At 43.6% G+C, this 13,360-nt stretch overlaps 1 protein-coding gene across 1 annotated transcript in view; it reads left to right on the top strand.

Moving 5' to 3' along the window:
* The window catches only part of MSN (moesin), a 75,415-nt gene extending 62,267 nt beyond the window's left edge, over positions 1 to 13,148 (top strand). Inside the window, exons 5-13 of the mRNA XM_087813540.1 lie at positions 1,012 to 1,095; positions 1,748 to 1,894; positions 2,933 to 3,029; positions 4,877 to 5,040; positions 7,902 to 8,032; positions 8,292 to 8,452; positions 9,703 to 9,795; positions 10,152 to 10,376; positions 10,974 to 13,148. Coding sequence (XP_087669666.1) covers positions 1,012 to 1,095; positions 1,748 to 1,894; positions 2,933 to 3,029; positions 4,877 to 5,040; positions 7,902 to 8,032; positions 8,292 to 8,452; positions 9,703 to 9,795; positions 10,152 to 10,376; positions 10,974 to 11,138 — 1,267 coding nt within the window. The 3' untranslated portion in view covers positions 11,139 to 13,148. The remainder of the gene's footprint in view (positions 1 to 1,011; positions 1,096 to 1,747; positions 1,895 to 2,932; positions 3,030 to 4,876; positions 5,041 to 7,901; positions 8,033 to 8,291; positions 8,453 to 9,702; positions 9,796 to 10,151; positions 10,377 to 10,973) is intronic.
* Positions 13,149 to 13,360: the final 212 nt, after the last annotated feature.

Genomic DNA, 13,360 nt, shown 5'->3' on the forward strand with positions numbered 1-13,360 from the left:
AATATGCAAGTCAGGGACATGGTAGCTCAAACAGTCTTTTAATATTGATAACCAGTGTCCAGAGCTTTCTGTTTTTGTAAACTTCAAAGCTGAATGCTCTAAAACATTCATTATTTTTGTTTTAGCATCACAACAACACACAAATAAGGCAGACATTATTCTTATTTCCTGGCTAAGGAACCGGCGGTGCAGAGGTATTCACTCTGATTTGCCGGATTCTCACAGCTCATTTGAAGCAGAGCTGGACCTGGAACCCTAGTTTCTTGATTTTTTAATCCTGGGTTTTTCCCCCCACTGTATTCAATGGCCATTTTCATATGCTTTTTTTTTCATTGGAAGGAAAAGTTTTGCTTTATTCTGGGAGCCTCTGTCCCATTGGAACTGTGGCATATGTACAGCTCACCTGAAGGTATTAGAGATAGTGGTTGTGCCCTGGGATTCCACCTGAGTTCCTGCCATGATGTCTGAGATGGTATATTTGAAACAAGTCTTGTTTATGATCTAGTACATCTGAGAGGTTGAGCCTGTTAGTTTTTTTCAAAGCCATTTGGGCTCAGTTCTCTCTTCTATAGCCACAAGTTGTAATCTCATCCCTGAGCAACATTCTTACAAACACAAACTGTTGATTCCACAAGGATCTAGAAAACAGTGTGCTTGCCTCTGTGAGGCCGATCCCTACTCATAGCCCCACAAATCAGCACAGACTCTTGATACATTACTGCTCTGCTTGGGGACCACAGCACATTATTGGATTTTCTGGTTAAAGGTATGAAGGAAAGTGTTCCCATTGTTTTTATTGGTCACTTACTCTCATCTTTTCTACCTCTCAGGCAGTTCCCTATGTCTAATTAATACCTTCTGCTATAATTTCAGTCTGCTTCCAGTGTAACCTCAGTGGGCTGACTCTATAACCTCTTTGCATCAGCCCCTTAGAGAGATAAGTGCGCTTTCTTTAACCCCTGCAATTTGGGCTTAGTGCTTTGAACTATTCACTACCCATTGTCTTTCTAGGGTCCTGGAGCAACACAAGCTCAACAAGGACCAGTGGGAGGAACGAATCCAGGTGTGGCATGAGGAGCATCGGGGCATGCTCAGGTAAGCATGACCTAGCAACTGTGGGCTTCCACTGCCCTTGCAGGGAGAATAAGATTGGCTCTGGGGAGATAAGAGACAGAAGACAAGGAACACTGGAGAATGTTGGGGAGAGAGAGAGGGGAATGCACTGCACAGGGTAATTTAGAGATAGAAGGCTAATCAGAACCAGTATAAAGCTATATTATTTTGTGAATGATAGCAACTGATAGCCTAAATAGTTTTGACCATAATTAAATGGAGGAGCCCTTGGGATCCTTAGGGAGCATCTGGGTCACCAGGGGCTCCTCCTCAAAAAAGAAAATGGGAATGAGCTCTCTCTTGGCAAACCATTTGGGGACTCTCTAGTTGAGGAACAAATCTTGTCATTTTGCCATCACCATCTGGGGTCAGCTAAGAACTTGCCTGTAAAAGAGGCTTTTATGATAGCTAATATGCTAGAAGATAATGGAGGTCAGCCCACCCTTATTTTTCTTGGGAACTTCAGACCTCAGGCTTCATATTGTGCTCTGTTCACCATCATCTGCTTACCTTCCATCCCCTTTCCCACCCCTCATGGCAATATACTTGTCAGATGTGCAGAGCAGATAGGCTTTCTCTCTCCCTAGGTCTGAGTCACAGGTTTCCCTCTGTAACCCCCCACCCTTTTGTTTAGGGAGGATGCTGTCCTGGAGTATCTGAAGATTGCTCAAGACCTGGAGATGTATGGTGTGAACTACTTCAGCATCAAAAACAAGAAAGGCTCAGAGCTGTGGCTGGGGGTGGATGCTCTGGGTCTCAACATCTATGAGCAGAATGACAGGTATACCTCAGAGGTCTCTTAGATTATTTGGGCCACTCTGGCACTTAGAGCTCACCAGAGGGTAAGCCTGTACCTTCTGGGTTCCACCTGGGTAGTTCTTTTTCTACCTAGTTTAGACCAGCCCAGATAATTATATAACCTCTCTCAGGCTTTTAAATCTTGCATTGACTAGACTTGCACTATTCACTATGGTAGCACTGGCTACATTTGGCTACTGAGCACTTGAAATGTGGCTACTCTGAACTGAGATGTGCTATATAAGTATAAACTACACACCAGACTTTGAAGACTTAGTATGAAAAGCAGAATGTAAAATGTCTCATTAATATTTTTTTAAATATTGATTTGCATGTGTGAATGATAGTATTTTAGATATACTGTGCTAAATGAACTGTTATAATAAATAGTTAATTTCACCTATTTCTTTTTACTTAATTTTATGTGGCTACTAGAAAATTTAAAATTACGTGTGGCTCTTATTATATTTCTGTTGGATAACACTGGCCTAGAACCTGCTTTGTCATGATTTGTAATTAATCCAACCCCTGTATGATGATTAAGTGCCTTTTGGCCTATAAACTCTCTTGCTACAACCTTATCTCAGTTGCTTATTTGTTCCCCTTGATCTGCTTTTGATGAGTATGCTGATCAATAGATTATTGTTCCAGTAACTTCTGAATCTTGCAGCTCATTTTTTACTTTCTTTCCACTTTTACAACCTTGGGTGGAAGAGTCCCAGTTAAATAGGACTGGGGATTCTGTGAGAGATGGTTACATCCATGCCACACACAAAGATACAATAAAACAAATATGAGAGATTGGGACAAAGAGTAATGTGTTGGTTGTAGTATCAGGAGGTCCTTTGTGCCGCCTCAATGCTGGCAAACTGGCCTGGTGGCATGTGATGACACAGGCTGAGCTGGCAATGAATCTACCTCCTGAAAGGAAAACTTGGTGGGGGTGGAGGGCAAGGCACCAACCCTCTATGTCCTTCTTGTTTTGCGCTTGTTCTGATGTCCTTGGTCTCCATTTCCACAGACTGACTCCCAAAATAGGCTTCCCGTGGAGTGAAATCAGGAACATCTCTTTCAATGACAAGAAATTTGTTATCAAGCCCATTGACAAAAAAGCCCCGGTAAGTGATTCTTCCCACTGGCCAAGACAAGTACTTGCCAAGGCCTGGATAATGCTAGAAGCAATCATGTTATTGTAGTTTTCTCTCCCTTTTCAGTGTGTGTGTATGTGTGTATACATGTACATACAGGAGACTCAAAAGGTGATTGGTGATGGAAAGGGATGTTGATGCCAAGATGTGGTTAGGAGGCATCCTGTGCCTTGTGCCATCCTACTACCTATGTCTGAGGAGAAGCATGGGTGAGGGAGAGCCACAGGCAGTCTAAGTCACTGTCTTCTGCTGCCCTGGAGCTCTGGGGTAGAAACAGAGAGTGCATCCTATGTTATCTTTTAAAGCCTGTAGGCCTCAGAAAGTGGAAACTATTCATATATAGGTGGGACAAAAGTAGGCTTACAGTTGTTCATATGAAAAATAATACAATAATTAATAATAATTCAAGAATAAACTCTTTGTTTTGCGTACTCACAACTGCAAACCTACTTTTGTCCCATCCTGTACTTGATGATTTATCTTTAATTGTGGAGAATGGACACAGCCAGGAGAAGTACAGATCCAAAGATGATCCTTCAAACTTGCTTTTTGGTATAACTTTGCTGCTGTCCTCTCAAGACTTCTCTCCAGAGCAACCCAAGAATAAGAAAGTGCTTTAGGTCCAGTCATTTCTCTAACATGCTTGTCACACACTTCTCAGCTACTCGGTTGCCTGTGCCTGACAAGACTGGAAAGCTGGTGAATGGGAACAAGACAGAAAACTGAGATGAGGGTCTCCCCTTCTGGTATACCTTGTGTTCAATAAAGGCCAGTTGCCATGCTGAGCCAGATCCTTCTCATGAAGCCTCAACTACTCTCCAGCCTTGAGGTCTCTGAACTTATCCTGCTAGGCACTTTATATACAGTATGTTGTCTCCTTAAACCCTCAACAACATTGTTAAGTAGATAGTAACATACCTATTTTATAACTGATGAAATTGAGGCCAGAGAGATGGAGTGATTTGCCCAGGATCATACAGCTAAAAATGGTAGAGCTGCAATTTATACCTAGGTCATTTGACCTCTAGAGCTTTTGCTCCTTTCACTGAACACCAAGCTATGTGAGACTGTAGCAGTTTAGATTCAGTGGCAGAGGACATGGTCCTCTGCTCATCAGCTTGGTCCAGTGGTATTTGTGGTAACAAACTCAAACTCACTGGATTTTCGTGTGTGTGTGTGTGTGTGTGTGTGTGTGTGTGTGTGTGTGTGTGTATGTATTTACTGCTGCTCTGTACAACTTTTAACAGAAAAAGGTAAGTAACAAAGCCAGCTGAGAGCCAGGGCTTATTTAAAAAACAATAACAACCAGGACAATCAATGTTCAGGATGTTTATGTATTCACGTACATACTCAAAACCTGTGTTATTCCACAAAAGGATTTAAGGAGCTAGGTCTGGAATATGCTTTTAGAAGATTACCGAAACAGTCCAGCCACCCTTACTGCACTCATCAGTGTATTATGCAGGGATTGTTGGGCCTCGAAGAGAGGCCCCTGAGGCCCAGAAGGATCCCTAATTAGCAGATAAAATCAGTTCCTAACTTTCAACTGGATTGAGGATATTTTAGGATACAAAAGTTGAAAGAAATCATGGCTTAGTCGAAGTTCCCCTATTTCAGATTCAAGCCTTGGTTGTAGTTCTGGGTCTGCCACTAACCTGCCATTTGGCCCTGTGCAAGTAACTTTACTACTCTGATAATTAGCCTCCCTATATATAATAGAAATTTTAGTTAAATGATCTTTCCAGTGCTTTTGGACTTAGAGAAGTTCACTTTCATCTAATCCTCCAAACTTTTTCTAATTGCTGGTTTCCCACCAGGACTTTGTCTTCTATGCTCCCCGGCTGCGGATTAACAAACGGATCTTGGCCCTGTGCATGGGGAACCATGAGCTATACATGCGCCGTCGCAAGCCAGACACCATTGAGGTGCAGCAGATGAAGGCACAGGCCCGGGAGGAGAAGCACCAGAAGCAGATGGAGCGGTAGGTGATGTGGAGCTGGAGTGGGACCAGGATCAGGGCAAGGAAACCTCTCCAAGTTGCCAAGTCTGCTAAAAGCAGGACATGAGTCCATCTTGGGACGGGGGGTAGGGGGATGAGAGAGAGAAAATGAGAGTGAGTTCCACTGTACAGAGATGCCCCCCCCCCCCCCCCGAGGAAGCAGGCATCAAAAGCTTAGGATTTCAGAGGCTTATAAGAGGGAGGGTCATTTCATAGTCCCACATTATCTGTGATCGTTATGCCATTGCTCTTCTAGGCAGACTCTGGGTTGTTCCAGGATATTTGACCAGTATGGTGGCAATAGCATAAGGCTCCATGCACGTTTAAACCTAGACTATGTAGGGTTTTTTTGAGTGGAATTGGGCAGAGCCACCAGAATTTTCCTTACAAAGCCCCTATGCACTGGAGGCTCTTGCTACTCAGTGCAGCAAGGATCAGCACCATCAGCATCAACTTAGGAACTTGTTAGAACGCAGGATCTGAGACTTTATCCCAGACCTATTGATTCAGAATCTGCATCTTAAGATTCTAGGTAATCATTTCTCCAATGAAGATATGAAAATGGCCAATAGGCACATGAAAATATCTTTAGTCATTAGGGAATTGTAAATCAAAACCACAGTGAGGTACCACTTCATACTCACTAATATGGATATAATAAATAAAAACAGAAGATAATGGCTGTTGGCAAGGATGGTTCAGCTTCTATGAAAAAAAGTTTGGTGATTTCTCTGTATGTTTTTCTGTATAATTCTTTTTCTCAATAAGAATTACTGTCTAATCTCACAATTCCACGCCTAGGTATATATGCAAAAGAATTGAAAACAGGTGTTCAAACAACTACACGTACATGTGTGTTCATAGTAGTGTTATTTACACTAGCCAGAAGGAGGGAACAGCTCAAATGTCTATCATTGGGTGAATGGATAAATTATGTATCCATACAATGGAATATTATTCAGCCATAAAAAGGCATGAAGTACTGATATAAACTATAATGTAGATGAACCTCTAAAACATTATGCTAAGTGAAAGAAACCAGACACATAAAATCATATTTTGTATGGTTCAATTTATATGAAAAATCCAGAATAGTTAAATCTATAGAGACAGAATGCAGATTGATGGTTGTCAGGGGCTAGGAGAGAGGAGATGGGGAGAAACTACTTAATGGGTGTGGGTTTTTACTTTGGAGTGATGAAAAATTTTGGAACTAGATAGAGCTGATAGTTATACAGCATTATGGATGTACTAAATGCCACTGAATTGTTTGCTTTAAAATGGTTAATTTTATATTATGTTAATTTCACCTAAATAAGTTTATTTAAAAATTAAGATCCCAGGTGATTTTTATGTATTTTATAAAGAGTTTGGAACTTCAGGAGGTTTCTAATCCACTAGGCTGGGGAAATGACACCATGTATGAGAAGTTAAACACCAAGGTTCACATTTATACATTAAAAAATTGCTGAAATTGGAGGCAGTTTACAGAGCTGGATCTGGCAGAAATCTGCTCTGAAGGACCTCACAGTCTAGTAGGAGAAAGAGGAAACACAGTATATATCTCTAACTGTTCAAGGTACAAGTGCTGTGTCATTTGTTCCGATAAATATTTCTTGAGCAGTGAAAAGAAAAAAAAAAACAAAAACAAAAATCACTGTTCTCATGAAACTGTTATTCTAGTGGGAAGAAACAGAACAAATAAGAAAATTATACAGTATGTGGAATGGCAATATTGACCTTAAATAGACAGCTAGATATTTCTCCAGCAAAATGGGTTTATTTGGGAACAACAAAGAATTGCAATTTAGGACATACAGTCTAATGGTGAAGCATATGCAAGTCCAGAGAAACAAAGAGGAGGAATGCTCTTTTATGGAGAGGCTGTTGTAAACAGAGTCCATTGGAAGAAACCGAAAATTCAAAGCAGAATGCTTTTTCATTGGATGAGTTATGGCAGTCTCCCATTGGCTGAGCTGTTACTGGGCCAGGAGGAATAGTTTATTCTTCTGGGGTAGTCAAGTAGTATCACGTCTTGTAGGAGATGTAAGGTATAATCTCTTCCTGTTAGGGTCAGTAGTGTGCAGTGAATGACAAGTGTGTGAGAGTTCTCTCCTCTAGCCTCCTTACTCCATTTCAAATGAGGTTTCTGTTTATTAATTTTCACAGTAAGAAGTGCTGTGGAGAAAAATAAGAGGGAGGAAGGATGGGGAAAAGGATAACCGAAGTGTTTTGAGGTCTCAGAGAGAGAAAAGACATCTAGCCAAGGGAGAAAAAAAGTCTCCTGGAACAGGTGCTGGGGCAAGGAAAAGAAAATACGTATTCTAGATTTGCAACAAATTCTGGGGAAAAGGAATCTAGAGTTGGATTTTAGAGAGTTGGCAAAGTTAGACCTGAGGACTGATGCTCTAGCCACAGAGATCACCAGACTTGAAGCACAGTATCCCAGCGCAGAACAAAACCTTGTCTCCTTAGAACTCCATGAGGCTGCCAAGGCAGAACTTAATAGGCCATTTTCCATATAGGAATACTGAGAACAAGTGCAAAGAAGTGACATGGCTAAGGTTATCCACTGGTTACCAACTAGTTAGTGGCAGAGCTGGAAGTCCAGGTTGGATCTCCTGAGCCTTTCACAAACTGATTGGGCCTTGAGTGCACCAGCCCATGTGGAGCTATAATGTAAGGATAAGGACATGGAGATAAGGAAGAGTGATCCCAACTCACAAGCTCTGGGTGTGTTATATTGGTGGGGACTGAGGGTCCAGAGACTGGGAGCCTTGGGGATACCAGTGCTTCCATGTGGCCTTGCTATCCTGTTTAATACCTTCTTTTTCCTTTCCTAGTGCTCTGCTGGAAAATGAGAAGAAGAAGCGTGAGATGGCAGAAAAGGAGAAGGAGAAGATTGAACGAGAGAAGGAGGAACTGATGGAGAAGCTGAAGCAGATTGAGGAACAGACTAAGAAGGCTCAGCAAGGTGAGACTTGGTGTCACCTTGGAGAGTGGGTTTTTCCAGAGCCTGATTCTATGAGCTAGAGACCTTTCTGCCTGAGCTGCAGGCTCAGGCCACATAATCCGTTTGTGGCTACAGAATAGATAAAATATGGGGCAAGAAAAAGAATGCCCAGAGATTTCTTCCAGCTGTGCCCTGGTATGAAACATTCCTAGGAAAGAAGCGAGGTGTCTCTTCTTTATCTCTGCACTCTTCACCTCCTTTTCCCACCTTCTCTTCCCAGAACTGGAAGAACAGACCCGTAGGGCGCTGGAACTTGAACAGGAGCGGAAACGTGCCCAGAGTGAGGCTGAAAAGCTGGCCAAAGAGCGTCAGGAAGCTGAAGAGGCCAAGCAGGCTCTGCTGCAGGCTTCTCGGGACCAGAAGAAGACCCAGGAACAGCTGGTAAAACTACAAAATGGGCTGGGATTGAAGGACCTGAGTTTCCTTCCCTCTCTGTCTACCTATTCACAGTTGCCTCTGTCTGCAGCACCAGCCCTTTCCAGCAGGGCCTCCAGCAAATAGTTCATTCAGAAGCAAGCTGAGAAGTCACTGGTGTGGACCAGAAACCTTTGCAAGCAGTCTTCCTTAACCCTTACTTTTATTCTATTTTCTTAGCCCTTGGGGATCTGAGCTGATGACCTGACAAAGGAAAGGGAGGGAGGAAGAAGTGAAGGGATTCACACTTGATTGACTACCTACTGTGTATTACAAGCTATGCTAGCAACTTTTCCTGTTTCCTTATTTTCTTATTTGCTTTTCCAAAGAACCCTATGGCATTAACCCATATTGGAATATATGTCGAGATAAGGAAATTAGGGCTCAGAGAGGTTTAAGAAACTTGCCAAAGGTCACACAGTTGTGACTGAATAAAGATGAGAACCCGTTTCTACCTCTCTGAAGGGTGTGTTCCCTAAAATCACACATAAAATTATGTGCCTATGCATTTTTCAGGGGAGGAAGGTGAGCATCCATACTTTCATCATAATTTCCAAGGGTTCTGTAACTCAGAAATTAGGAATCTGTGACCCAAATTCCTTGATATATGTTGTTCGCCATGCTATTTGCAGTGGGAGTGCAGGGAAAGACCTAATTCTCGAGGAAGCTTCCTCTGGGAGATTTGCCCAAGGTGTAAGGGTATGCATAAGCTTTTTTCCTTTGTTCATATCACCTTGTAACACTTGAGAGTCTTTCCCTTGACCTGGGAAGAGTCTTAGTGGAGCCCTGAGCATTCTAGGATAACAAGGAAGGGTCTGCCACTTCAGGCATGACACAGTGATCTCTAAAGCCCTAGCTGCACTGTGGGCAATGCTGAGAGTGGGGAGGGCTGAGGAATGGAAAGGAAGGAAGAGCTGGAGAGATGAGGAAGGGAAAGAGATGATATGCTATTTGTTTTCAAGTCTATAGTCTAGGTGGGGAGCTCTGACTTATAAGGAAATGGATTGAAGTTATTAGGTGATTGTAGTAGATTGAGAACAGGAGTGGTGTTCTGGGATTCCTGGAGAAGGTGTGGTAAAAAGAGCCTCCAGGACAGCAATCTAGTATAGGTGGAGCAGCAGGTTCCCCACTGATTCCCCAGGAGAACTGGGATTGAAGACACCTGGGCCCTGAGGATCAGAAAACCAAGCTCTCACGAACTTCCAATTTATCCATAGGCCTTGGAAATGGCGGAGTTGACAGCTCGGATCTCCCAGCTGGAGATGGCCCGACAGAAGAAAGAGAGTGAGGCTGTAGAATGGCAGCAGAAGGTAAGACACAGTGTCCAGAGCAAAGCATTGTGGGAAGGGATACCACATGCATAGGTTCCAGTTCCATAGATTTCTTAGGTTTGGGCTCCTTCCCCCTTCGATCCTTCCTTGACAGCAGGCATTATGGGAGAAGGAGCTCAAGACTTTCTCAAATAACTTCCCAAAATTCTTCAATACTCCAGGGGAATCTGTACAATAGTTCCTGTATATAGCTGAGGAAACTAAGGGTCAAGCAGACAAAGTGACTTGGCCTACCTGGTGCCTGCCTTCTGCTGGGCCGTTCTAGGCATGTGTAGGATGCTGCGAGTTTAGCTTGTTCTGATTGCTTGTCCTTCTCTCCCTCTGTTACTGGACAGGCTCAGATGGTACAAGAAGACTTGGAGAAGACCCGCGCTGAGTTGAAGACTGCCATGAGTACTCCTCATGTGGCAGAGCCTGCTGAAAATGATCAGGATGAGCAGGATGAGAATGGGGCAGAGGCGAGCGCTGACCTGCGAGCTGACGCCATGGCCAAGGACCGCAGTGAGGAGGAACGTACCACTGAAGCAGAGAAGAATGAGCGTGTGCAGAAGCACCTGAAGGTATCCAGGCAGGGCCAGAGGGCAAAGAGACCATGTGCATTGATTTAGTAGCCCATGGTCTTCCCTAGAGATCATCATAGTGGGGGTAGGTGGAACAGGCTATCTCAATGCTGTATGGGAGCCTGAGCCTTTCTCAAGTGAGAACTTTAATGAGAGGCACCTCTTATTTATTAATCAGACCCTGAGCTACTTTTTTTTTTTCTTTTTCTTTGCCTAGTCCTCCACCCATATGCCATTTGCCTCTTATATTTAGGAAGTACTTAGCTGACACAATTTCTACCTGAATCTTTGGTACATTGTTCTACTCCCAGGGAATACTTGTCATCAATTGCAGCTAGTCCCCTAAGTTTGTGGATTTTTTTTCCTTTTTTTTCTTTCCCCACTGCAATTCTCTTAGGGCTGGAAAAGTCTCTCAAAAATGTGTGTGTGTGTGTGTGTGTGTGTGTGTGTAAAAAGCAGGGATAAGGAGGGAAGACAGGAGGGAGGAGGAGGGAGAGAGAGGGAGGGAGAGATGGGGAGAGGGGGAAAAACTGGTTATATAAAGGGAAGTAAAATGAGAGGAAGCCATTAACCTCTCATTCTCATGCATCCTCACAGGCCCTCACTTCAGAACTGGCCAATGCCCTCGATGAGTCCAAGAAGACAGCCAATGATATGATCCATGCTGAGAACATGCGACTGGGCCGAGATAAATACAAGACCCTGCGTCAGATCCGGCAGGGCAACACCAAGCAGCGCATAGATGAATTTGAGTCCATGTAATGGGCACCTAGCCTCTAGGGACCCCTCCTCCCTTCTTCCTTGCCCCCAGACTCTTATACTCTCGCCTAACTCACACTGTGCTGGCGCCACTAACTAGAGCAGCCTTGGAGTCATGCTAAATGTTCATTGTAGCCATTGAACCAAACCTAGCCCCTCAGCCCTCACTCACTTCCCTGAGCAGAGAAATGGTGCCAATGGGACCCTCTTTTCCCTCTCTGTACCATTTAATCTACCTTATTAGAACAGAGCACTTCAACAGCTCAGAGGCACTTCCCACTTGATATGGGAAACATCCCTACATTTACTATTGTTCTTTAGGTGTCAAGTATGGAGTAGGTTGTAAACTAGCTCCCACCACTGCCTTCCTCTTCAGGGTCCTGTAATTTGAAGAATTGGAGTACCACAGTTTTAGGAAGGAGGCAGAGCCCTGCTGTATGCTCTAGGATGTCAACTGCCTGTTCCTTCTAGAGTTATTTAGGCTTTATAATGATTGGAGGCTAAAAAGGTGTTCGGTCATTCTCTCTACCTCCCAGATTGGGCCTGTTTCAAACTCAGTCCCAATAAGCCTTGTCCTTGATTTCAGGGACTCAATTTCTCCTCAGTGCCTTCAAGAGGCTTTACCAACATCTTAGAAGGCTATTCACCCTTCAGTTCAGGCAAGGCTGGGTAGAAGATCCTTCCCTCAATGTCTTATGGGAGAGACTAGGCCTGTTTCAAGTTATCTCTATTGGCCAAAGTATACCTTATTATTCTGGGTTCCTCCTCCCTTCTTGGGATTTCCTCCTTCTCATTCCAATCCCCAAATCCCCTCCTGCTAGAACTTGTAGGGGTGGTTACCCAAAAACTCAGCTAGCCCCATTCAGGACTTGCCAGAAGGAGGAAATGTTGGCACCTGGCTTCTGTCTTTTTCCCTGCCATGGGTCCCAGGCCACTTCTCTTATCAGAGCTACTTGGGCCACAGCTCCTATTTCGGGGCCATCCAGGCCTTGGTATGGTGAGTCCTGGATCTTGATGGCAGTTGGCTTAATTGGTGAAAGGATAGAAGAAGCTGAGTGTGGTAAGAGAAGTCCATGGCCTGGACCCCAGATTACTTTACTCCATCATGTGCCTAATAGCCCCTTCCTGTCACCTACCTCTAAGCTGGTGACTAGGACTTGCCTATGTTTGACAAACCTCTAACCCAGATCTTGCCACCAATTGTGCGGTCCTTTGGAGCTGTAAACCAGAGAACTACTGGGGCCTCTGGCCTGGTCCCTTCCACAGCCCTACCCCTGGCTCTCAACTCAGGAGCAGCCTCTTCCTCCTCTCTGTTGTATGTGTGTTGTTTTTTTTCTACCAGTATTATATATTCTAGTGGCATCTAACTCAATATTGATTTCTGCGTGTCCTGCTAATGTACCCTTAGAAGCTTGGAGCAAGAGTCATTTTGGCCAAATTCCCTTACCACTCCCACACCTGGGAAGCATATACTATATTATAAAATAATATTTTGCCAGAAACATTAATGTAAGAAGCTTTCAGTATTAGTGATATCACCTGTCATTATAGGTCATACAATCTATTCTTAAAGAACTTGGTATTTGGTTTTATTGTTCCCTTTTTGCCTTCTCCCCAGAGTTCAGTCCACAAGGGGTATACTGTCCCTGCATGCAGTGCCCCTAGCCCAGAGCCCTGCTTCAATCCCTCCTCCCTCTTCCCCACCCCTCCCTGACCTTGGGGAGTTTTATGTGCATTGCTGTGAATTATATTGAGACTTTCTTGGTGATATGCCGTATATTGGCTAAATTTAAACCTGGAATTGTGGGGCAATCTAGCTGCCTTAAGAGAGGTAACCCATCCCCAGGGAGACTGGGGAGAAAAGTTAGATTTTGTATTCAGGTTTTTGTGTATGTTTTGGGGTTTTTAAAAACTGTGTTTGTGGTTTTTTTTGTTTTTGTTTTTGTTTTTTTGGAGGGGTTTATGCTCAACCCATGTTCTATTTCAGTGCCAATAAAATTTAGGAAGACCTCACTGTGACTTGATGTTTCTTTCTGGCATGAGCGGGTGACTGTAAGATACTTCACTGTAGTTTTCACTCTGTAGACCATAATCCCCTGGTCTCATTTCATTGTCACTTCAGTCCTATGGGGAGTGGATAAGACTATCCTCATTTTATAGAGGAGAGAATGGATGTGAAGAAGTAGAATTACTGTCCAGGAGTATAGGACTGTCCGACTTAATAG

Source organism: Miniopterus natalensis, chromosome X, assembly GCF_054644295.1.
Source record: "Miniopterus natalensis isolate mMinNat1 chromosome X, mMinNat1.hap1, whole genome shotgun sequence".
Lineage (NCBI taxonomy): Eukaryota > Metazoa > Chordata > Mammalia > Chiroptera > Miniopteridae > Miniopterus > Miniopterus natalensis.